General features: G+C 48.6%; 1 protein-coding gene across 3 annotated transcripts; it reads right to left on the minus strand.

Moving 5' to 3' along the window:
* Positions 1 to 1,353: 1,353 nt before the first annotated feature.
* Positions 1,354 to 15,483, minus strand: LOC124983937 (apolipoprotein L3-like). Of its 3 annotated transcripts, none has more exons than XM_047551627.1 (4): positions 11,958 to 12,170; positions 8,592 to 8,718; positions 6,450 to 7,358; positions 1,354 to 2,238 (listed from the first exon to the last, which is right to left on the minus strand). In XM_047551627.1, the coding sequence occupies exons 1-3, from the start codon at positions 11,986 to 11,988 to the stop codon at positions 6,482 to 6,484; spliced, it is 1,035 nt and encodes a 344-aa protein (XP_047407583.1). In that variant the 5' UTR covers positions 11,989 to 12,170; the 3' UTR covers positions 1,354 to 2,238; positions 6,450 to 6,481. The 3 variants fall into 3 exon arrangements, with proteins under 3 accessions (XP_047407583.1, XP_047407582.1, XP_047407581.1); XM_047551626.1 differs by lacking the exon at positions 1,354 to 2,238 and adding an exon at positions 15,400 to 15,483 and having other exon boundaries at positions 2,689 to 7,358; positions 11,958 to 12,041; XM_047551625.1 differs by lacking the exon at positions 1,354 to 2,238 and having other exon boundaries at positions 2,689 to 7,358; positions 11,958 to 12,169.
* Between the last annotated feature and the right edge of the window lie 7,630 nt (positions 15,484 to 23,113).

Below are 23,113 nucleotides of genomic sequence, written 5' to 3' on the forward strand. Positions count from 1 at the left end.
TGATTAATATATATATATATATATATATATATATATATACACATGACCCATATGACCCTTCCCTCTGACCCAGGTTGTGGGATCCGCTGGTCTTGCTGCTTGACCGCACTTCTCTCCATACACCCCCCTAAAAAGATTACACTCTGTAATCCTGGACCTTTCTGACTCTTTCATTGGTCTCATGGCACCTCCTACCTATGGCCATCATTTCTGGAACAATCAGATAATGTTTGTCAAACCACAGTATATAGAACACAAAATGGAAAGAGCCAGATGGATCTGAGATGTCATCTTGTCCAGCACCTCCTTCCCAAGCTAATGGAAACTGAGGCTGAGAGAGGCTGTGTCTTTTGACCCCACGCTGGCTGATCTCTACATACCAAAGAGTCCTTAACCCATTCCTTGAATCTGGTTTCACTACCCACTCACCCCCAGATGGACCATTATCCCAATACAGTGTCTGGAGGTTCGTTGGAACTTCACTGGTCCCTCAGTGCACGCTGGCCCCAAAGAAGGCTGGCCGCCTGCACTCCACCCACTCTGCTGTCACCACCACCACCACCATCACTACTGTCACCATCAAGAAGTCCCTGTCTGCCAGAGATAAGCCAAGGGTGAACGGACTCTGGAAGGACGGGGCCAGAGGCCACCAGGGGAAGACTCGCTGGAACGTGGGACTGCGGGGAGGTTGGGTGGTGAGGCTGCTGTTTCCTCCACCGCTGCGGCACTCCGACTCTCCGGGCTCCGCTCTGGCTTTCCTGCCGCCTCATGGCTTCTCGCTGCCCACCTGCCTCCTTGTTCACAGCGCCACCTGTTTTCTTTTTTTTTCCCCCCTTGTCCTCCTGGCTCAAGCGATCCTCCCACCTCAGCCTCCTGAGTAGCTGGGGCTAAGGTGTGCATCATCACACCTGGCTTCCAGTCCAAAATAAACTTCCTGCTCCCTGCACATTCTTGTCCCCTCTTGTCCCTTCCTTCAGACTCTGGGTTCCTGCCTTCTTACTGACCCACTTGCTCTGTCCCAACCCCTCTTGCTGTGCTCAGCCACAGGAATGCCAAGCTCCTTGACTCCCAGCCCCAGAGACTTTATTTCACTCTTTCCCATATAATAAATTGCCTCCATGTGCACATTCCTCTGTCCAGTGAGTGTCCCCTGAGCTCCGCAGCCGAGGAGAGGGGTCATTGTGGGGTCATGTGTTAGCCCATCCAGGGCTGGCAGAATCAGGCCTGGCTGAGCCATGGGACACGGAAGCCTGACTCCCAGGAACTGGAGGTCACAAGACTGTTTCCCACAGTCTGGGGTAGGGGACTCTGCAGAGCGGCTCCCCCTTGAGGAGATGCTCCTTCCACTTGGGGACCCGCCATGGCAGATGGCCTCCCTAACCCCAGCCCACCCTGTTCCTCACAGAAGCAGCTCCCCCTGGTCCCCCTTTCCCTGACGACTCTAAATAAAGGGCAGGTGGGCTCCTCCATGCAGTTAGAGGCCAGGTCTTGGCATGGCTCAATCCGTCACACCCCCTTGGATTTAAAAAGATCATAGGCTCCTGTGGTTATTAATTAGATAAGTTTCTTAGTGATTAATCTACAGCCGGCACCGGCCTCGACAGAAACCCTTTCCCTCACCCGCGCTGGACGTGGCAGGAGTCCCCTACATGTTGGCGCCTGGAATGGGGACAGTTCGAGAGGATTTTAGAAGAAATAAATGAAAGGGCGTGTCCAACGCTTTCTCCTGGGAAGCGCGCGTGCGCATCGCTTAGGAAGGGGAAGGGAAAGGGATCGCCCTCTGCAGAGACAGTGAAAGCAGAGATCGGTCCCGCCGTCCTCAGTATCGCGTCGGTGAGAACTCGGGGGAGGAGCGCAGCCCCTGCCCGCAGGGGAGGCTGCAGACCCACTGGGTGGGGTGCGCTCCTCTGCAGTCGGCTCAGGGCGGGCTGGACCGCGCCACGTGGCCGCAGGCTGCGCCCAACCTGGCGGAGAGGGCAGACGTTCAGAGTCCTGGGAAGAAGCCATCCGGGTCAGGAGAGGAGGACAGTCCAACTGGGCAGGGGAGACTGGCGGGCAGGGTCCTGGTTCAGATGCGGCCGGGACTCGAGGGCAGGAGAGGAGAACAGCCGGCGAGTGGAGGCGCCGGGCCGACCTGTCAGATGGCAGGAAACGTGGCGAGCCGAGGCCAGCCCTCCCCGCGGCTAATTCCCCTTCAGTCCACAGCGCTCTGGTCTTCCACCTCCCTGAGTAAACTCGCTGGAAAAGCAACGGCAATAAGCAGCTTATCAGGCTGATATCGAACCAGTAACCTTTGGAGTTTGGGACCAGGGGACTAACAGCTGCGCTTCGGCAGCTCCCCGCTGGTCCGGTGGAACGTCATTGTCTCCATCGGCGCTGGCTTTGCTTCTCAGAGACCAAAGCCAAAGGAGAGATTCTGAAGTTGAGATGTTCCAGTCGTGCTTTCTAATGGATCAGTTCTTTTGCTTTTTAGGGATGATTTTTTAAGGGTGAATGACATTCATCGGGACAAAAGCTGGCCACCCGAAATTTTTTTGAGTCTTCACTTAAAATAAGTTATGAGAATTTCTTTTTATGACTAATCTATAAATGTGTATACACAAGGGTTATATGGACATGATAGCAAAATTTACTTACAGTTCAACGAGCATGCTCACAATTTAAAATTAAAATAAAAATGGATCCAAATAACTTTAATAATAAGTTTTAATCTACATTGGATAGACAAATACAAATAAAGTCTTCTTTATAATTATTAATTCACATTTTTCCAGCTGGTCAAATAATTAATAAAATTGCTCATTCCCATTATAGTCAAGATCTATATCATTCATCTACTTCTGACAATTGTCTTCAACAGGAAAGAAATAATATTGGTATTTATGTGTTTGATGTTTGACTTACAATTAAAAATAAATAGGTCAAATTTAAAGTGAATAGGATTAATTATGTAAGTCTTTGTTACAGGAGATACTTATTGATTTACAAGGATGAAATGCTAAAAGATCATCGATTGGATACTATGATAATTATTACTAACTTGTTATGTCAATTGTATCCTTGTTTCCCAGATAAAGAAGTCTTTAAAATATATGATTTGAAGGGATATTTTGCTAAGCTAATGCTCTCCAAACTAAAGCTTTTTACAATAATGGTCTCCTACAAACTTATATAATAATAACAATTTAGTAAAAATTTAATTGTGTCATTTAACATTTTAAAATTAAATTAATATGTCATACAATTTTTATGTGACTCCCTACACTAAGAAGTAAACTTAACTATATTTCTAAAGGACATTCAAGAGACACTAGCTTATTTAAAGGTTAACAATATGGGATATAGAAATATTTTGACACCTTCCCCCAAGAGGGAATAAAAATTCTCTTGACTTACCTATTTCATGTTTCAGATATGATATTAAATTATGTTACTTAGTTTATATTAATCCAAATTATACATGGAGGTTTTATATAATGATATTCAAATAAGAGGCTAAAGATGGTTTCAAAATTAGAGCACCTTATCTAAATTTTGTCAAGAGACCCACCTAAGAAAAATTAAATACACACAGGACTCTTTTGAGGATCTACTATCCATAAATAACTATTATTAGCATTTAGTAAATAAACTTCTGAACTGCTTTCCAAGCATAAGCTTAAAAATATACTTATTTTTTACATATAGAATTATATTGTAAATTTTAAAACTTGTAAAATTATTTTAAATTACACATAGTTAGTATTCTTTTACAATATTACTTTTAATGCCAGATTTTTTATCATATAGTTCATTTATCTAAAGCCCTATGTTGGACATTTAAATTATTTTTGCTACTTTGAAAACAAGGTTTTAAAAAATATACAACTATATCTTTATGCATAAAAAATATTTTTGCACAAATCCCTTAAAATATGATTGCTAGATCAATGAAATAAAATTCTAAAACTTTTTAAATAATTTATTGGATCACTATCCTAAAAGATACTACCAATTCTAATGTAACTTAAGATGATAAGGCCATTATCTACAAAATAAACAGGTCTTAAAACTGATTTTCAATATTTATACTGACTCTATCTTATAACTTTGTCACTCAGTCCACTACTAGAGACAAAATCAAATTATATATTTGGTAAAAACTAGGGCTTCTTTTGTTGTAATGCCCTCTTCAATTCAATAACATTGACTTTAACAATAGGTAACTTATATGAATTTTCCTGGCCAAATGGAAATATTCATTAAGTCACTTCTTATGGGTTTAAATACTCGTACAATGCTAGGCCACTGTGTACAATTTAAGGCTAATAATGCTCCAGTTTATGTCAATCTTTTTCTACAATTTTAAAAAATAGAAAAGGGGAAAATAGAACCCTAAGTAAACCCACTTAATTTCAAAAATGTTTTCTAAAAATTATGATATGGGGAGTCTCACCACTGCTGAATGACATATGGAGCAATCGAATGCACCAGATTTTACAATAAGGAGGTCTTAAATCTCCAGCCACAGTGTTTGTGTGCGGACTCGATTGAGCTCTCAGGTAAGTGAAATCCATAAGGAAATTCACTGGGCCTATTTCCCAGATCCACCTTTAACACACCCAGCGATGTGGACTGGAGAATCAATCCCAGTATTTACTGATGGCATTCATATGATGGGAGGTTTTGCAGATGCTCACATTACACCCATCTGTGTGATTGGATTTGACTACACGGGCTGCAATGGAAACTTACCTATCTGCTGGTCCCATGATAGACTCTGGCTGTCTAGAGGTAACCTTTGAGGAAAAGACAGCGTAAGGAGCACCTAGGCCAGCCAATAATACTGGCCCCTGGAACTTAAGGTTATATGTTCAAACAGTTATTAGAATGGGACTTTCTCATAAAAAGTCAGTCATTTCTGTGGAATACGCACCAATATCTTATTACCTTGATTGTTCTGCAATAGAATCTGGCACTTTTCTTAAATGGATAAAATACACAAATGTCTTGCCAATACTACATAAAATCTCTGAAGGTGATGGATATGTTTTTGGATTGATCTTCAAAAATTGATAAAAGACAGTTATGTCAAAATATCTTCCTCTAGAAGATTCAAAGCCAGGAAGGCCTAACGTGGCAACATTGCCACTAAATGTGTTTTGCTTTGACTTCTTCTAGAAAGAATTTACAAGCAACCATGTTTAATCTGAATTTTTAATACAATGAAAGATCTAAGGAACTAGGTAAATAATTGAGTTATTTAAAACTATTTGCAGAATATAAAATAAGATACAATCATTCTGATTTTTGAAACTCCATGTAATTTGAACTATTCCCTATTACTTGGATATTATGTTGCACTGCTGGTAACCATGTGACAAAGAACGAATTAGAATTCAACAAACTGATTGATATTACACTAGAAAGATGAATAATTCACATCTATATTCTAACAGTTATTTCTTATTTGATGATAATTTGGGCCTTATATATTTTAATTATTCTTTTAGGTTTCTATCTGTTCCCACCTTCACTATATCTAGGGGCATAATTCATTCTGTCAAGATTCTATGGCCCCTGAAAGTTAAGTATTAATAAGTTGATTGAGATCAAATTAAATGCTTCAACAGCTACTATTACAAATATAAGTAATGAGTTTTTTGCTCTCTAATTTAAACAAAGGCTTAAATGCCCGATGACTGTAAGTATTTCTGTGTTACTGCAACTAAATATCATACTTCCCAATGGGACTAGGATCATGAAGAATCATCTAATGGACATTTGACATAGCAATAATAATAGCCTGGATCTTATAAAGTTACATCATCACATCCAGGATATTCAAAAAAGCAAAATTGATCTCATGGACCCTGCATCTCTAGTTGATCAAAAACTCCCTAAATTAGATGGTATATTGTTGAAATGATATGTTTGCTACTAATTTTTTTGTATCATGAGAATAGGTTACCATACACTCGGAACCAAGATCTAGGACCTCCAAGTTGCTGCCCATCACTTGCATTTAAAAACTAGGAAAGGGGGAATATGCGGGCAGCCATCCAGGGCTGACAGAATCAGGCCTGGGCGAGCCAGGAACTGGCTCCCAGGAACTGGCAGTCACAAGACTGTTTCCCACAGTCTGGGGTAGGGGACTCTGCAGAGCGGCTCCCCCTTGAGGAGATGCTCCTTCCACTTGGGGACCCGCCATGGCAGATGGCCTCCCTAACCCCAGCCCACCCTGTTCCTCACAGAAGCAGCTCCCCCTGGTCCCCCTTTCCCTGACGACTCTAAATAAAGGGCAGGTGGGCTCCTCCATGCAGTTAGAGGCCAGGTCTTGGCATGGCTCAATCCGTCACACCCCCTTGGATTTAAAAAGATCATAGGCTCCTGTGGTTATTTAATTAGATAAGTTTCTTAGTGATTAATCTACAGCCGGTATCGGCCTCGACAGAAACCCTTTCCCTCACCCGCGCTGGACGTGGCAGGAGTCCCCGGCAGGTCACGGCGACGGGTCCAGCTGCAGCCTCTCGTGGGTCTGTAGGAGCTCCTGAAGCTTCTGCTCCAGCTCCCGCGCCTTCTGCCTCAGCTCCTGGGCTGATTCTGCCTTTGCCCCCTCATGCAGATGCTTTGAGTCTTGCACGAGGCTGACCACGTCCATCAGAAGGAAGAAACCTGCGGTGGCCGCACCCATGAGCCGGGTCCCTTTGGTCATGGCCAGAGCCGTGCCTCCGAAGGCTTTCTGTACCTGCTTACCACTCCGGACTGAGACTCTGCCGGTGGTCATGAGCCGCTGGGCATTGGCAAGTAAGCGGGAGTTGGTTTTGGCCAGCTTGATGGCCCGGATGTGCTTCCCGATGTCTTCAAGCACTTGCAGGAAGTTCTTGGTTAAGGAAAAGGCTCTGGACACACCGAAGCCCACCACCTCTCTAACCACCTTCATCCTGTCCGAGCTGGTGGACAACAGGCCGCTGGCTTCTGCTTGGGCTGACAGAGCGTTTGAATGCTCCACGATGCTAGTGGAGACTGTCGTCACAGCGGCTGCCGTTCCCAGCCCCACCCCAGTGGCAGCAAGGGCCAGACTGACCCCTGCTGTCACAGGCGCCAGAGCCAGGCCAAGGATGGTGAGGATTCCAGAGACAGCGCCGGTGGAGTTGGCCACTACGTTGGAGATGGTGCAGTCCCTGTGCACCTTGTCCACCCTGTCTGCAAGGGCGTGCAGCTTCTCTATGTGTGCCTCCAGCTCCCCTCTCACCTGGGGAAACACTTCCAAGAACCTCTCCCTGTCCAGCATGTGTCCTTGGAGTGCGGCTTTGTCCTCCAAGGTGGTGTCTCCTTTAAGTTTATGCAGAGCTTCATACAGCGCATCTGCTTCCTCCCTGGAACAGTAAAGACCAAGTGATTAAGAAAGACAGTTTGCTTATCTGTAAAATGGGCTCAGTAAGCTCTATCCTGTATGAATCTCAGAGCTTTTACTATAACTCAAATGAAAAAGAATTTTTCTGATGTACAGAATTTTTCTTCTGATGCTAAACATGTTGGGTGCATCATAAATGCTCCATGGTCCTTAATAAGGCGATGGATGTGTGAAAGTCATCTTAAGACGCGCGTTAGTAGGTAGGCATTTGATAAAGCACCTTCTCACTCAAGGTCAATGCCATCACTACCAAACCATTTGTAGAGCAGAAGCTCTGTATCTGAACAAAAGAGAATTGAGAAACAAACAAACAAGACCCCTTGGGGCTGGGGAGATAGCTCAGCTGGTAGAGTGCTTGCCTTGCAAGTACAAGGCCCTGAGTTCGATCCCCAGTACCTCAAAAAAAAAAAAAAAAAAAAAAAAGACCCCTTAATTCAGAAAATGCTAGGGAAGACTTAATGCTCAAGGGAAAGCTTCTCTTTGTCCTCAGCTACTGGAATGTCCTCCTACTTTGTATGCCTGGGAACTCTGGCCAAAAGACCGTACAGGTGAGCATCCCTAATCCAAAAATCCTAAATCTGAAATGTTCTAAGATCTGAAACCTTTGAGCACATCATATTGCTCCAAGTAGAAAGTTCAACACATGACCTGATGGGACAGGTTGCTATCAAAATGCAGGCTTACGAAAAATAAATTTACCTTCAGGACACTACATTAGGTATAAAGAAACAAATGAATTTCACAGTTAGACTTGGGTCCCATTACGTATCTGTAAATATTTCAAAATCCCAAAACAAAACAAAACAATTCAGGATCTGAAACTCTTTTGGCCCCAAGCATTAAAGGATGTTTAACCTAACAATGTGACAACCGATGGGGGCTTTTGTGCTGTTTCTGGCCTCTAGAGGAACTGGAGGCTAAAGCCACAAACCTCCAGGACAGCGACTTCAGATTCGCCATGAGGGTGGCGCGTGGTCAGGCCCTGAGAATGTTCACCTTGGTTGTTAACTTGACTGGATTGAGAAAAGCCTAGAAAATTGGTTAAGCACACTTGTAAGGGTGTCTGTGAGACTATCTGGAGACACCAGGCACGTGAGTGGGGAGACCTGCCCTGATTGTGTTGGCCCCATCCAATAGGCTGGGACCAGGACAGGACGAGCCGCAGAGGGTGAAGCTCCCGACCGACCACAGCTACCTGGACAGATCAGCCTCGGCCACCAGGCTCTTCCAGGCCTCTTCGTTCAGCAGGAGTTGCAGATCCTCTCTGCTCACTGTGTCCTGCAAATACTCAATGACATCCTCAGTGAAGCGCTCGTTGCTCTCTAGTGGGGAGGAGAGCGTGGTTAAGAGGCAGCGTGGTAGAGGGAAATAGCGTCCTGGCTGCTGTCACATGGGGGACTTTTTTTTGCAGTGCTGGGGATCACGCACTGAGCTTCGCACATGCGAGGCAAGCACTCTACCAGAGCTACGCCCCAGCCCACCTGGGGCACCCCTGTGGACTGCTGGTGTTATAGACTGAATTGCGACCCCATATCCACACGTTAAAGCCCTTCACCCAGTGACTGTGTCGGGAGATAGGACCTTTAAGGAAGTGAAGTAATTAAGATGAAATGAGCTCACAAGGGTGGGCCTAATCCACAGGCCCGGTGTCCTTACAAGAAGAGGAGGAGGTACCAGATCTTCCCCCATCCCCATGCGCAGAGGAAAGGTCATTTGTAGGCCCTGCAGGCCAGGAAGACAGGCCTCACCAGAAACCCCCAGCATGGCCTTTGGCTTCCAGAGCCGGGAGAGGGGAATGTCTTCTGCTTCAGTTACTCAGCCTGGGGTGATTTGTGATGGCAGCCCAAGAAGGACTCAGTGCCAGGGACGGGCCATGGTGCTTTACAGAGAAACAACGTCTTCTCAGCCCAGGGCAGCCAGGAAGGGAGCCTTTCAGCCGGGACAGCAGAACGCTCCAATGGCAGCTTCCAGCTGCCCTGGGCCTGTCGTCTGTCAAACACTGTTCACAGTGTCTTCAAAACGGAGTTTTATCCCATCCATGGTTCTGAGATAAGTATATTGGGTTGATCAAAATATTTATTTATTTATCTTTTGTGCCAGGGATTGAATTCAGGGACACTTAACCACTGAGTCACACCTCCAGACCTTTTTATATTTTATTTAGAGACAGGGTCTCCCTGAGAGTTCTTAGGGCCTCGCTAAGTTGCTGAGGCTGGCTTTGAACTTGCGATCCTCCTGCTTCAGATTCCCGAGCTGCTGGGATGTCAGGTGTGCTCCACAGCATTTTAAAAAGGAAATGGAATCAGTAATAAAAGTGAATCAAACATAGGAAGGGTATTATTTTGTAAAATATTCCAACTAAATATAAATGTGTATATGTATAGATAAGGGTATATATGTGTATATATGTCTGCATGTGTGTATATATACATATGCACACATATATATCTTATCTAAACTCCTGGGACCTAGAATGTTTTAAGAATTCAGAATTTTAAATGTTTTTACAAGTACTTTTAAATAATTTTTAATTGACACATAATTGTATGTTTTTGTAGGGTATGGTAAGATATTTCAGAGTACTTGTTATGTCTTTATTACAAACATTTGTCACTTATTCATGTTGAGAACATTAAAACTCCTTTCTACTAGCTATGTTGAAATATGTAATTAAATAGAATTTTTAATCTTTTAGGAAGGTAATGCAGGGCATATATGATGTTATCTCTTGCCAGTCCTAGTAATCAAATGCATTAATATTTTGATAGTGAACCAAATGAATATTCACTGCACACCTGTAATCTCAGCCACTCAGGATTCTGAGGCAGGAGCATTGCAAGTTCAAAGTCAGTTTCAGCAACTTAGACCGTTTCAAAAAAAAGGTGGGGGGGCTGGGGTGTGGCTCAGTAGTTAAATTCTCATGGGTTCAATCCCTGGTATCAAAAAAGAGAGGGAGAAATGACTGTAAATAGTCTCTGGTCAGTTCAGGGCAGGTTCACTGTCCAAATGAGTTGCCCCACAAGTGTGTCGTTTGCAGGGACCTGCAGGTAAGGTCAGGGTGCCAGTGTGTCTGTGCACGTGTTTGCTGGGACATGACACAGAATGTGTCTCCTACTGTGTGTACCACAGGCATTGTGCTTGTTTCACAGAAGGAGAAAGGGGGACAGGAAGTGACTGTCCAACACCAGCAGCCAGAAAGCTGAGGATCTGGATCCAAAGCCTGGCAACCTGGGCAACTTAGAGACCCTGTCTCTAAACAGTAAGTAACAAGTGGGGTGGGGGGTGGGTTCGCAGTGGCGCCCGCCTGTAATCCCAGAGGCTCAGGAAGCTGAGGCAGGAGGATCACGAGTTCAAGGCCAGCCTCAGCAACTCAGTGAGGCCCCGAGGCCCCGTCTCTAAACAAAATACAAAAAGGGCTGAATGTGGCTCAGTGGTTTGGCGCCCCTGGGTTCAGTCCCTGGTACCAAGAAAACAAACAAAAGTGCTGGGGGTGCGGCTCAGGTTGGGGCAGCCCCGAGTTCAATTCCTAGTACGGAGGGGAAAAGTCTTGTGATTTCTGCATCCTACACTACAGTGTAACTGTGGGCTTTTTTAAAATTTAAAAATAATGTCTACACGCCACCGAGTAAATCTACCTGCAGAGGCTTTCTCGTGTTTATGGAGGACCCTCGGGGACTGGCCGTGGAGGGGATTTTCAGGAGGGTGGAGGGGGGCTGCCTCTGGCCCATGCTGGTGCTTTCTCCCCGGCCTGGGCTCCCCGGTGACGCTGCTGGAGGGGTCCTGCGGCAGCCCTGCTTAGGGACTCAGGCCTCCTGGGAGCTGCACCCTCCTCCCCTCCAGAGTCCTGAGCGCCATCTGCGCTGACCGGGTGACCCAGGCAATGGGGGAGGAGGACGGGAACAGTTCTGAGAAAGCGAGTTGGGAGGGGGAGCGCTGACGTGGACAGCGGAGGGTGGGTCTGCCTGGTTTCGGGTCAGATTTTCCTTTTGTTGGAGCAGCGTCAGCCCCGCCCAGGCGGCTGCACCTGGTTAGATAAGCAGGTGCTCCTCTCTGGCTGTGCAGGGCAGGCATCCGGACACAGGTCCACCTGCCACCGTCGGGATCCAGGCAGAGGGGGGAGAGGGGACAATCGGAGAGAGCCTACTATGTGGCAGGCGCTGGCCCAGGCCACGGAGGTTATAGGTGAGCTCAGGCGAGGAGCTCAGGGTCACAGTGGGGTCAAGTTCAGTGGCATTCTGAGTCACTCTTTGTGCTGAGCCATCAGAGCTGTGCAGGACCAGAGCTGGAGGGCACAGCCCCTCGAGGGCGAGGCCCAGGTCGGCCAGCCTGGGAGAGGAAAGGGCAGGACCTCTCAGGTGGCTCAGCTGTGTCCCTGCACCACCTGCGTCGTCGTTGGTGGCCGGGGGTAGGGTGGGGAGGAAGAGGCCAGCCCCTGAGGGAGGGCAGGGACCCTCCTCTCCCAGCTCCCTCCTTGAGTCCTCTCAGGCCCGTCAGCTTGGGAGGAGCCTCCCCAGTCCTGGGTCTTGAGCAGGAACCGGCCAGAGGAGAGGAAGCGGGTTACCTGGGCGGGTCTCGCGGGCGTCTGGGTCCATGGCACCAGCAGCGGCTCCGAGAGGTTCTCCTCACGGCTCCCCAGGCGTCCAGGCTGAAGGGAGGAGAAGGCCAGTTGGGGTTGGGATGTGAGCCAGCTGTGGCAAAGGCCTCCGGAGCTTCCCGCTGGGGCGGCAGCGAGGCCAAGCGGACTAAAGGGAGGCTGTCTCCTGGCTCTGCGGCTGCTATTTAGAGAACGTGAGTCACCCTCCCAGCTCCCTCTGCCCTCGCGCTCAGCCAAGGCAGAGACCACTTGTCCTGGCAGGGACAGGACCACACAGGTGAGGAGGCAGCCCTGTAGAGAAACAATCCACACAAGAAAGCAGAAGGAACGTCCTGCAGCTGCGAGGATGAGAGCGGCTGATGCTCCCGGAGGGCGCCTCGCACGCCTCATCCAGGGTCACACCCCGGAGACACCGAGGGAGCCACCACGAGGGTTCCTAACGTCCCTGAGATTTCACAAGAGTTCTCGAGGGAGGCCCTGAACCAAGCCTCTGGTTCAAATCCCGTGGTTTCCCGACGATGCCCGATTCCCTCGCGTGTGTGTTTGTTGTAAACGACTCTTGTCCTTCCATGTCAATGGGTCCTGGGCCCACATGTCCCTCTTGGTCAATGCACCCTGCTGTGCTCTGCTCTGCGTCACTCCATGAGTTTCAGAAGAGCAGTTTCCGGGCTCTGCCTAAACCTCTGTTACTCCATCTTGTCAGGCCGTCGCTTGCCCGGCGCTGAGGGCTGAGGTGGAATGTCTCCACACCTTGTTTGTACAAGTGAACGATCACCATCTGCCTGGCACAGCCAGAAAGCACAAATTGACAAATTAATGGTGATAAGAATTACCACCCGTGAACCTACTGAATTAGTCAGAAGCACGGAGGCGCCAGTGGATCAAGCTCCTATCGAAAAACCCAGGCCCACAAGCTTATCAAACACATCCACCTCCAAATAATGCCAGTCCTCACTCGGGACCCATCAAAGGAGAGGCACCCCAAGACGGGGCATGGCTCCCTGAGCTCATCACCTGGTCACGAGCCTTGCCCAAGAAAATCGCCACAGTGAGGAAACTCGAAATCTCTGTCCTGGCAGGGTGAGGTTTCTCCTGCCCACGATGAAACACCAAGTCCCACTCCAAGCTGACACTGTGAAACTACCTTCCGTCAGGACATGACCTTGTGCTTGGACAGCACTGACCCCGATCAAGTTCTGCTGGTTCTTCCTCTTGTCTGACCACCTACAGTGACTCCGCACTCATGTCTGCTCTGCCTTTGCTGTCAGTTCAGCCTCCTGAACCCCCATGGCTGCCTTGGCCCCTCTTAGCTTTATCGTAACCCCTTATCTAATCACATAAAGTGTGACGTGTGACTTGAGTGTTACAGATATTAGAAATTAAGAATGAAAGGACCTGTGATTGCCCGGCTTATGACTATGGCGGGACCCACGTGTAATCAGAGAACGGCCACAGAGCAGAGCCGTGAGGCCTGTGAATTTGCTACTCAGTAAATTCAATAATAAATTGTCAATAATTCCGACACTGGTTCTCTTCTCCTTCCAGATCGGGTTCCTTGGGGTGCCCACGGATGGACCCGCCCCACACTTTCTGCGGCGCACCGTCCACACCCTTCCCCAGACCACCCAGCCAAAGCCTGGCCCGAGCAGCTTCCTAACGCCTGCTCCTGAGGGCCGCGGGGCTCCACGGCGCCTGCGCCCTCGCTAAGAATAATGAACTCGACTTGTTTGATGGGCTTTGGGAATGTCCCTCGTGGCTTTGGGCTGGGGGACCCTGGCTTCCGTCCCGTGAGGAGAGCGTGAACGCAGGCAGCCGTGAGGTATCCTGTCAGGCCCGCCCAAGGTGGGCAGTGGGTTCTTCCTTCTTTCCAAGCCATACTGGCTCTGGCCATTCCTGGGTAGGTCCCTCTTTGCTCTCTGACCAGCTCAGTGACTCCCACGGCCCCCAGGTGGCTGTCTGCCCAATGACAAGCGCCCTTCCTCCACCCCCGCTGCCTCTTCTCTTGGACGCTGGATATCCAGGTGACACCTGGGCCCTCTCACGGCTAGCAGTGACTGTGTGCCCGGTCCTGACTGTAGAGACACAAGGGCCTCGTGACAGGAGAGCGGCCTGCCACTTCCACTTGCTTCCTGCTTCGAATGCTGCGTGGCCCCAGAGGCAGGGCGGTGTCCCGAGGTCATGAGACATGAGGATCGGGAGTCAACCCAGAAAGCCAGAGGGTGGGCACGCGCTCTCACCCTTCCTGGTCACCCTAGGTCTCCCGAGGACCTTGTCTGGGACCTGGATATGGGACAGTGCTCCCTGCTGCTTGGCCCGCAGGATGCCCGATCCCCAGAAGGGCTACGGTTGGGAGAAGGAGGCACCGAGAGGGGCCCAGGCGGTGCCAGGCCGGGCCTGCTAGACAGGGAGCTGGGCCCGAGCTCTCCAGTGCGGCAGGACGGAGCAGCTCAGCAAGGCCTCTCCCTCCGGGCTGCAGGCATCCTCGCTCCTCCCAAGGACGTGTGAATGACCACCCAGCCACCTGCCGCAGTTCCTCCCTGCACCTGGGTTCTAGCACCTTTGTGAACTTCCTGCTTCTCAGCCGGGCCCTTGCTGGGGCTGCTCCCTCCCCTGCTCTCTGAGCTTCCCATCCTGAGATCCTCAGCCTCCTCAGGCCCTAACCCCAGAATGCTGGGCGTTCCTGGGGTACCTCGGCCCCTATAATGCTTCTGCATGTCTGTCTGCCCCCAGACTCCTGGGCACCCATCCCAGCCCGGGCCCTCTTGTCTCTGCTGCAGCCAGCACTGGGCCCAGGACCAGCCAGGAGGGCTCCTGTCCTCCTGGGCCCAGCTTACCCAGGAGCTGAGATGCAGGGCCATCACTGGACATGACAGCAACCAGCCTCTGGGGCCATGGCACAAGCTCAGTCATTCCATTTGTCTTCTTTCTTTTCTTTTCAGTACTGGAGATTGAACCCAGGTGGACTTTACACTGAGCTATTTCCCCGGTCCTTTTTGTTTTTTAAGACCGGGTTTGGCTAAGTTGCCCAGGTTGGCCTCCAACTGGCAATCCTCCTGCCTTAGCCTCCTGAGTCCATGGCTGGAATTACAGATGTGAACCACCCCCCCGGTTTTGTTTCTGTTTTCTGCCTGGAGAACATTCTTTCTGTTGGAGACCTTCCCTCTGGGGTCACCTGGCTGTGGAGCCTGGGCTGCACGGAGGGAGCCTGGTGACCTATCTGAGCAGGACCCCACCCTCTCTTCTGTGGAGGGGGACCGGGAACCCTGCAGGCTCTCCTCCTGCTTCACTGTGCTACCTGGGGCTGATTCCCTGGCTTCTCGGAGCTCATCTGTAAAATGGGAACAACAGCCCTTCTCTCACAGAGCGCCGGGGAGGGCGGGGAGCGGGCCGACGTCCCACCCGGACTCACCAAGGAGGACTCTTCCCCTGGCTGAGCTCACACAGGCTCTGCTGTCCTGGCTGTGCGGATGCTGTCGCCAGATGTGGTGACTGAACACACCCCCGGGGGCCAGATATACCCAGGTCCTGGAAAGGGAAACTGAAAGTCACCTTTGAGCTGCTGGCCAGCTCCACCCTCTGCCCCACTTCCTCAAGGACCCACTCAGAGGGCACCCCGTCCTTCCAACCCTGCAGCTTGTCCCGCCTACCCCATGGCTGCTACCTCTGCCCAGCCTCCCGCACGCCCCGGGCGCCCCTGCTCCCTTACTGGCCATTGCTGAATTGGAGCAGGCGGCCCTGGACATCTGCTTCTGAGGATTCTTCTGCCAGGAGCACCTGCTCCTGGAAACATCCTGCTCCTTCATCCTTCAAAACCCAAACCTGGCATTGCTTCCTCCGAGAAGCCCTCCGGCTTGCTCCCTGGGAGAGTCTGCTGCCTCCTGTGCTGTTCCCACGACACCTTTCAGAGGGGGCAAAGTCTGCTGCTTGGCCACAAAGCCATGTTTGGCAAGTCGCACAGCTGGGGACCAAAGGGCTGGGAGGAGGGCTGGATCCTTCCATCAAGTCTGTTTCATCCTGGGCAAATGTCACTCATGGACACTCCCCTTCCCACCAGCTTTAGAGGGAGGGACGGCAGGTGACTCCACGGGACTTAAGCACTACTTTGCATTGCATTTACTTCTCCATTCGATTGCACATGGATTATTTACTTAAGCCCACAGGTGCTTAGCCACTGAGTCACATCCCAGCCCCTTTTATATTTTATTTTGAGACAGGGCCTCACTAAGTTGCTGAGGCTGGCTTTGAACCTGTGATCCTCCCACCTCAGCCTCCTGAGCCTCTGGGATTACAGGTGGGTGCCACTGCACTTGGTTGGAGTTTTATAATCATTCCCTAGAGATCTAAAAATTTCCCCATTTAAAAAATAGACATATGATGATTTTACATACTTTGGGGGTATGTGATGTGACTTTTCTGCAGGTGAGGACACAGAGGCAAGGGTGTCTGGCAACTCAGAGGAAGAGCTAGACTCAAGCTGCATTTGACATTTTGACATTTGAAAACTGTGACTACCTTTCCTTGCTTACGGTAATTTTTTTTTTTCTGATAAGGACTTAAATCTGTAATAAAGAGGTTTTTTAAGAATATTTTTGTAAAATATTTTGTCCATTTGTAAATGGACACAATGCCTTTACTTTATTTACTTATTCATATACAGTGCTGAGAATCGCACCTAGTGCCTCACACATGCTGAGCAAGTGCTCAACTACTGAGCTACAACCCCAGCCCACGAGAGATTTTAATATATATATAAAAGGGTGGGGATGTGGCTCAGTGAGTAAGCACCCCTGGGTTCTCTCCCTGGTACCAAAAAAAGAGATTTTATGACTTCATAAAATTACCGATTTAAAAACAAAGGATCTGAATAGAATTTTCTTCAAAAAAATATACAAATGACCAATAAACACATAAGAAAATGTTCAGTATTATTATTCATTGGGGGTATGAAAAAGAAAACCACAACAATAAACCAGATCACTCCACAGGTATGGCTAGAATTTAAAAAAAAAAATAGATAATAGCAAGTGCTGGTGAGTATGTAGGGAAATTGGAACCCTCATACATTGCTGGTAGAAATGTAAAATGTAACTATTTTGGAAAATAGTTCAGCAATTCCTAAGAAAGTTAAAAATAAATTTACCACTGGGTCCAGCAATTCTTACACTATATGCAAAATACATTTTATACATTTAAATAAAATGTATAAACACATTTTATATTGAAATAACAGCATTTGCAATTAGTCTGAGATATGTTAAAAATATATATATATGATTAACTCTAAAGAAACAACTAAAAAAAATAAGATGAAAGATTAAATCTAAGGAGTCAATCATGAGATAAAAATGGAATCATTTGGGAGAGGAAAAAAAAATCAATTCCAAAAAGAAGAAGGGAACAAAACACAGAGGGGACAAACAGAAACAAACAGTAAGAAAATTTAATCATATATATAATTACAATAAATATAAATGGCCTCAATATTCAGTTGAACATCAGACTGGACAAAGAAGCAATGCTCAGTGTTAGGTCGGAAATTAGGCGACTATAGGGGGCACAGCTGAGCAGCTAGAACAAAGACCAGCCTGACAAAGGGGACCAGAAAGTTCGCAGCAAGGTGGATGGAAAGTTCCACTGACCCTTCACACCCACCTGTCACTCAACAAGACCCCCTCCCACCCTAGTCTATAAAAACCCTGGGCAGCCAGGGCCACCTGCGGATTTTCTCCAGGTCCCTATACCCGCCGGGGGTCTGGGAATTTCGCCCAAGAGCCAAATTCCAATAAAGCTTGCTTCGGCCACTTTCCGTCCCATTTTATTTGACCGCTAACTGTGCCCACCGAGACCCGCCGAGCTTACATTTGGTCCCACCACCCAGCCAGCCTGAGCTTACACTCAGCACACCAGCTGCCTGCGCGCTGTCTCTTAGCTCCAGATCCTCCCTTCTTTGACGTTGGGCTCTAACTTAAGGTTATGTTTGTAGTCACTTTTTTCCCTATAAACTCTCTTCCTCCTTATCAGCTTGATTCTTATCAGCATGACTAACTTGACAGCCACACAAAACCACGGTGAGATGCAGAGCCAGTTAAATACTGGCTCAGCTCCAGAGTTGAGGACCAGGCCAAAGGAGGCTGTAAGAGTATTTCCCGACAGCTGCAGCCCTGCCATGATCCAATCAGAATGTGGAATGTTCTGGAACCGTCCCAGACGGGCTGAACAGTCTCATGGTGAAGTAGCCAGGATGTAGCTGCAGATTCACCCCAAGGAGGGAAATAGGGTCTCATCCCTCCAGGGACAAAAGCAGAGATCACCCCACCTGGAGATCCTACAGATCTGCTATCAAACAGCTCAACTTGACTGATGGCATCACAAGAAAAGTCGCCCAGGAAGTCTGCAGCTCCAGAATCCTTGGTTCACAAGTAATATCAGCACTCTGAGAAGCCATCCAGAGTCAGTGGGAAGGCAACCCTCAAACTGCTTCAGTTTCAGGCAGACCAGCGCCACCTAGTGGAAAGCACCCCACCCTGGCTCACCCCTGGAGAGGTGTCTTGGCTCGGACAAGCTGGACAGAGTTGGATTCTCCAGAAGAAGGACCTCACCCCTCTATCATTCTTCCTTTCTCTAGGGACCAAGGGAGGAGAGAGGGATCTCCCAACAGAGCGTGTGACATGGGGCCTTCTGAGGTCATCAGCGTGGCTAGCAGAGACAAGCCTCCACAAAGCCTGGGGAAGTGGACTGCTTTCCACGCTGACGGTGCCTCATAACCTCATGGGAAACCAAAGGGGCAGCTACTGGTCCTGGCCACTGTGGTCAGACCTCATCCAAGGACATTCCTGTTTCTCTCCTCAGCTGGAAAATCAGGCCATGAGGAACAATCATCAACTTCAGGGAATCTTAGAACTAAGTGTGATGGCAAAATCTAACTCATAAACTTAATATTTTTGTGTTGAAGTCAAGACAAATGACTGTTTGATTTTAATGCACGTGCAACGTTCAAGGGTATCTGACACATTTTCAGAGTGAACGGAGGAGCTTCGGGATTCTGATTTAAAATAGGGAACTCAGGCAGGGTGGCACATGTCTGTAACCCTAGTGACTCAGGAGGCTGAGGCAGGAGGATCACAAGTTCAAGGCCAACCTGGGCAACTGAGAGAGATTCTGTCTCAAATTAAATATATGTGTATGTATTTATATATAAAGGACTAGGGATATCTTTCAGTGGTAAAGTACCTCTGGGCTCAATTCCCAGTACCCACCCCCCCAACAGAAATTCCAATTTTTAAGAAAAAAAAAAAAAAAAAAAAAAAACCAGCACGGGACCTTTAAAGTTTGCAAAGCACTTTCACACACATCATAAATGTTTCCGCGACAGCCCTGTGATGACAACATTTATTACTCCTGTCTCCCAGAGGAGAAAGCTAAGCCTCAGCCAGGGTAGAGCATATACCCAAGAGCACAGCGCTGGGATTCCCTCCAAGCCTTTCTGAATCTTGTTCTTTATTTTCTGACCCAAATGGTCCCCCAAAGAGTGAGGAATCCTTAAAACCCTCAAGTCTCTGAAAATGTAATTTTCTTCCCTAATTCTCCCTGCTGGCTTGAGATGAGTCACAAACCTTAAAATACCGCTAGAATTGTCCAAATCCCACCTGGCCTGTGGCTAGTGGCCGTAGGGATTGGGTCTGACTGGGCTTTGATGGTCAACTGCCACGGACGCCAAAATATTCCTAGATTTTGCTTTGCGACTCAGTTTCCTTGTTCGTAGGATGAGGCCATAAGAGCGTGTCCCTGACAGTGTCACGGGAGATGAAGTGAGACAATGGAGCAACCACGCTAGCCTACAGTAGGTGCTCAATAAACAAGAACCAACGTTCTCCAAACATTCCTTCAGTATGCTCCCTCTGTATGCTTGAGCAATCTTAAAGCTGCAATTGTGGCTGGGGAAATGTACCCAGGTCCCTCCTGGGCTCCCCTCCACCCTCTGCAGTGCTGGACCCCATCAGAAGCCCTCAGGGGCAACAGCGCCAGGTACCACCCCTGTTACTTGTCATTTGCTTTCTGCAGGGAGAGACCTGATCGCTACTTCCAGCTCCCTGCCCTGTCCTTCCTCTGACCTTGACTCCTCTGTCCCTGGCAGGGTGCATTTTCTGAACTTCTCTGCATTTCTTTTCATGGCTTCTTGTTTTCTTTAATAGCATTTTAAAAATTGAGATATATGTCACATAATATTCATTTAAAGTGGTTTTTAGGGGCTGGGGTTGTAGTGGTGGAGCACTTGCCTAGCATGTGTGAGGCACTGGGTTCGAGTCTCAGCACCACATACAAAAATAAATAAAGATATTGTGTCCATCTATAGCTAAAAGTATTTTTGTGTGTGTGTCACTGGACATTTATTTTTTATTCGTTTATTTAGATGTGGTGCTGAGAATTGAACCCAGTGCCCCACACATGCTAGGCAAGCGCGCTACCACTGAGCTACAATCCCAGCCCCCTAAAAGTATTTTTTTAAAACTGGTTTTTAGTATATGTACCATGTTGTCCAACAGCACCACAACCTGTTCCAGAACATTCCCATACCCTCAAAAGAAACCCATACAATTGGCAGTTCCAGCAGCTGCCCCACCCACTTCCTCCTCCCCTGCCCTGGCTCTGGAGCTTTTTGCTCTCATTTCCTGAAGAGGACAGCGTTCCCAGGTGGGCTGGGCGGGGAGGCGGACCTCTGGGGCTGTCTCAAGGGGGAGCTGGCCTGGGCTGGTCTGGGCACCGGGTCTGGGACACCTGAAGAGGTTGGCACTCATTGACAGGCCAGGGTGCAGAGATTCCCTGGATAGGGCAGAGGCCTGGGCGAAGCCAAGGTCAAAGCCACAGAGCCTCCAAGCAAAGGTTAACCCAAAGGGGCTGAAAACGCTGAGGTCAGGAGCAAGAGGACTCATGGGCAACCGGGAGGAAGGTCCTTGTCAGCTCGGAGGCGCGACAAGCGCACACAGGGCGCGTGGAATCTGAACCTGGGGCCGAGTTGCGAGGCAGTGTGGGGGTGTCGTGGGTCTGGCCACCCGCAGGGTTTCCCTTAGCCAGACACTCCAGCCCCGGAAGGACAGGAGAGGACAAGACCTCCAACGCCCCCGCCTTGAACTGACTCAGCAGCTCCTGCGATTTAAAATAAAGGAGGGAATTTGTCATTTTCAAACATTTATTTTACCACCATAAAAAAGATCTTTAAAAAAAGAGGATAACAATGAATCAAAATAAATAATTTTCTAAAAAATTTAATTCCTATTAAGCACTCAATGTAATTAAGAATGTATAAAGGTATTCTTAAAAAAAAAAAAAAAAAAAGATAAAAATTTAGGGACAATCACCCATCTCTTCCACAGTCACCAATCCAGAAAATCAGTGGCATCACTTGAGGAAAAAAAATATTAAGTATTGCCTGGTTACTGCTTTAAGCTTTTCTGTGTGTGTGCAGGGTTGGAACCCGGGGTCTCGCGCACATTAGGCAAATGCTCTGCCACGAGCTTCATCCCCGACCCTAAGGTTTATTCTTCACGGGGTCCAGAACGGGGGGCTGGGGTGTGGCTCGGTGGTAGAGCCAGGTGAGGCACAGGGTTCGGTGCTCAGCACCACAAAAGTAAATAAATAAAAGTGTTGTGCCCATCTACAAGCAAAGTGTATATATCTATTTTATATTTTTATTATATATAAATATATTTACATATATTAAAACTACATATTTATATTAATTTTTTTAAAAAGGACAGAGCACGTGGACCCTTTTGTGGTCACCTCCCTAGATTGAGTCCCATTAGCTCTTTTAAAACTTCAGTGGGGACTCGTGTCTTTTTATTTGCCCAACGAACCCAGCAGGGGGCAAGGCTGGCTCACTGAGCAGGCCCGGCCACCTTCCGGTCCTCTCAACACCCGCCCCACAAGCACCAGAGCTGTGCTGTGGACAGACACGACGTGTCGCCCGGTAGTTGTTCATTCCTTGGTGGTGCCTGAGCCAGCACTGATGGCTTCTGTTACCCCAAGGGCACCAAAGTCAGAGAACAAGGATATTTTGGACTTTGGGGTTCACAACCACATTCTGGGTAGATTTGCAGCTATTCAGAAAAGCAAGCAATTAGGCAGAACTGGGGAGGTCTCTGATGTCACCAAAGACCAACGGGAAAGTCGGCAGCTCAGTGGACGCCACGGAAGGCCAGTTTATGCTGGGCAGCTTGGACCTACGTCTGAGGCCAGCAGTACTCTCTGGATATGGTCTGAGTGTGTCCACGGGGGCTCATGTGCCGGGAGCCTGGTCCTCAATGTGGTGATGTTGGAGGTGACGGACTTTAAGAGGAGCCCAGTGGGAGGGCAGGAACCGCCCCGCCCCACACTCTGGCTTCCTGTCTCCCACTGACCTCTCCCACTCTCATGCACTGCCACCGGATGTGCCCTGAGATGATGCAGTCAGGGGGCCCAGCCACAGTCCCCGCCCTGCTGCCCACTCAGCTTCTATAACTGGGAGTTAGGTAAACTTCATTTCTTTATTAAGTTACCCAATCTCAAACATTTTGTTACAGTAACAGAAAATGGACTAATATAAACAGTGAATTAAAGAACAGGTATCAGGAGACCCTGCTGGGAAGAGGGGCAGCATTAGCACACCTGCTGGGTCACACCCAGGGTGCATGGAAGGATGGAAAGGGAGCAAGGACCACTCAGACACGGGGGACTTGGGATCAGTAGCCCCTGAGCTTTCAGTGCTACCTTGTTCCCTGTGGGGGGATGGGCCAGGGAACCCTGGGACTGCCCACCTGAGGGGCGGGGTGAATCAGGTCAAGCCACAGGGTCACAGGGAGAACCGAAGTGCTGCCCCTGCCCCAGTGTCCATGTCCCAGTTGCTGTAATCTGTGAACATGACCTCACTTGGAAAGAGGTCTTTGCAGACCCTTTAAGTTGAGCATTCTGGAGTATTTGGCCCTAAATCCAATGACAAAGGCCCTTAGAGGAGAGATGTACAGACAGGAGGAGGAGCCACGTGAAAACGGAGGCAGAGACAAGCAATGGGGACACAAGCCAAAGAGTGCGTGCAGCCACAAGAAGCTGAAGAGCCGGGTTTCTCCTCCATGGCCGCCACCTTGGTT

This window comes from Sciurus carolinensis, chromosome 4, assembly GCF_902686445.1.
Source record: "Sciurus carolinensis chromosome 4, mSciCar1.2, whole genome shotgun sequence".
NCBI lineage: Eukaryota > Metazoa > Chordata > Mammalia > Rodentia > Sciuridae > Sciurus > Sciurus carolinensis.

What these genes read in the sequence shown, in the direction of transcription:
- LOC124983937 (XM_047551627.1), bottom strand. Translation starts at nt 11,988, where the DNA reads ATGGACCCAGACGCCCGCGAGACCCGCCCAG. An exon ending in CGCCCGCGAGACCCGCCCAG is followed by an intron (nt 8,719 to 11,957) that starts GTAACCCGCTTC and finishes CCTCCCCACTAG; the next exon opens with AGAGCAACGAGCGCTTCACT. An exon ending in GCCGAGGCTGATCTGTCCAG is followed by an intron (nt 7,359 to 8,591) that starts GTAGCTGTGGTC and finishes TTACTGTTCCAG; the next exon opens with GGAGGAAGCAGATGCGCTGT.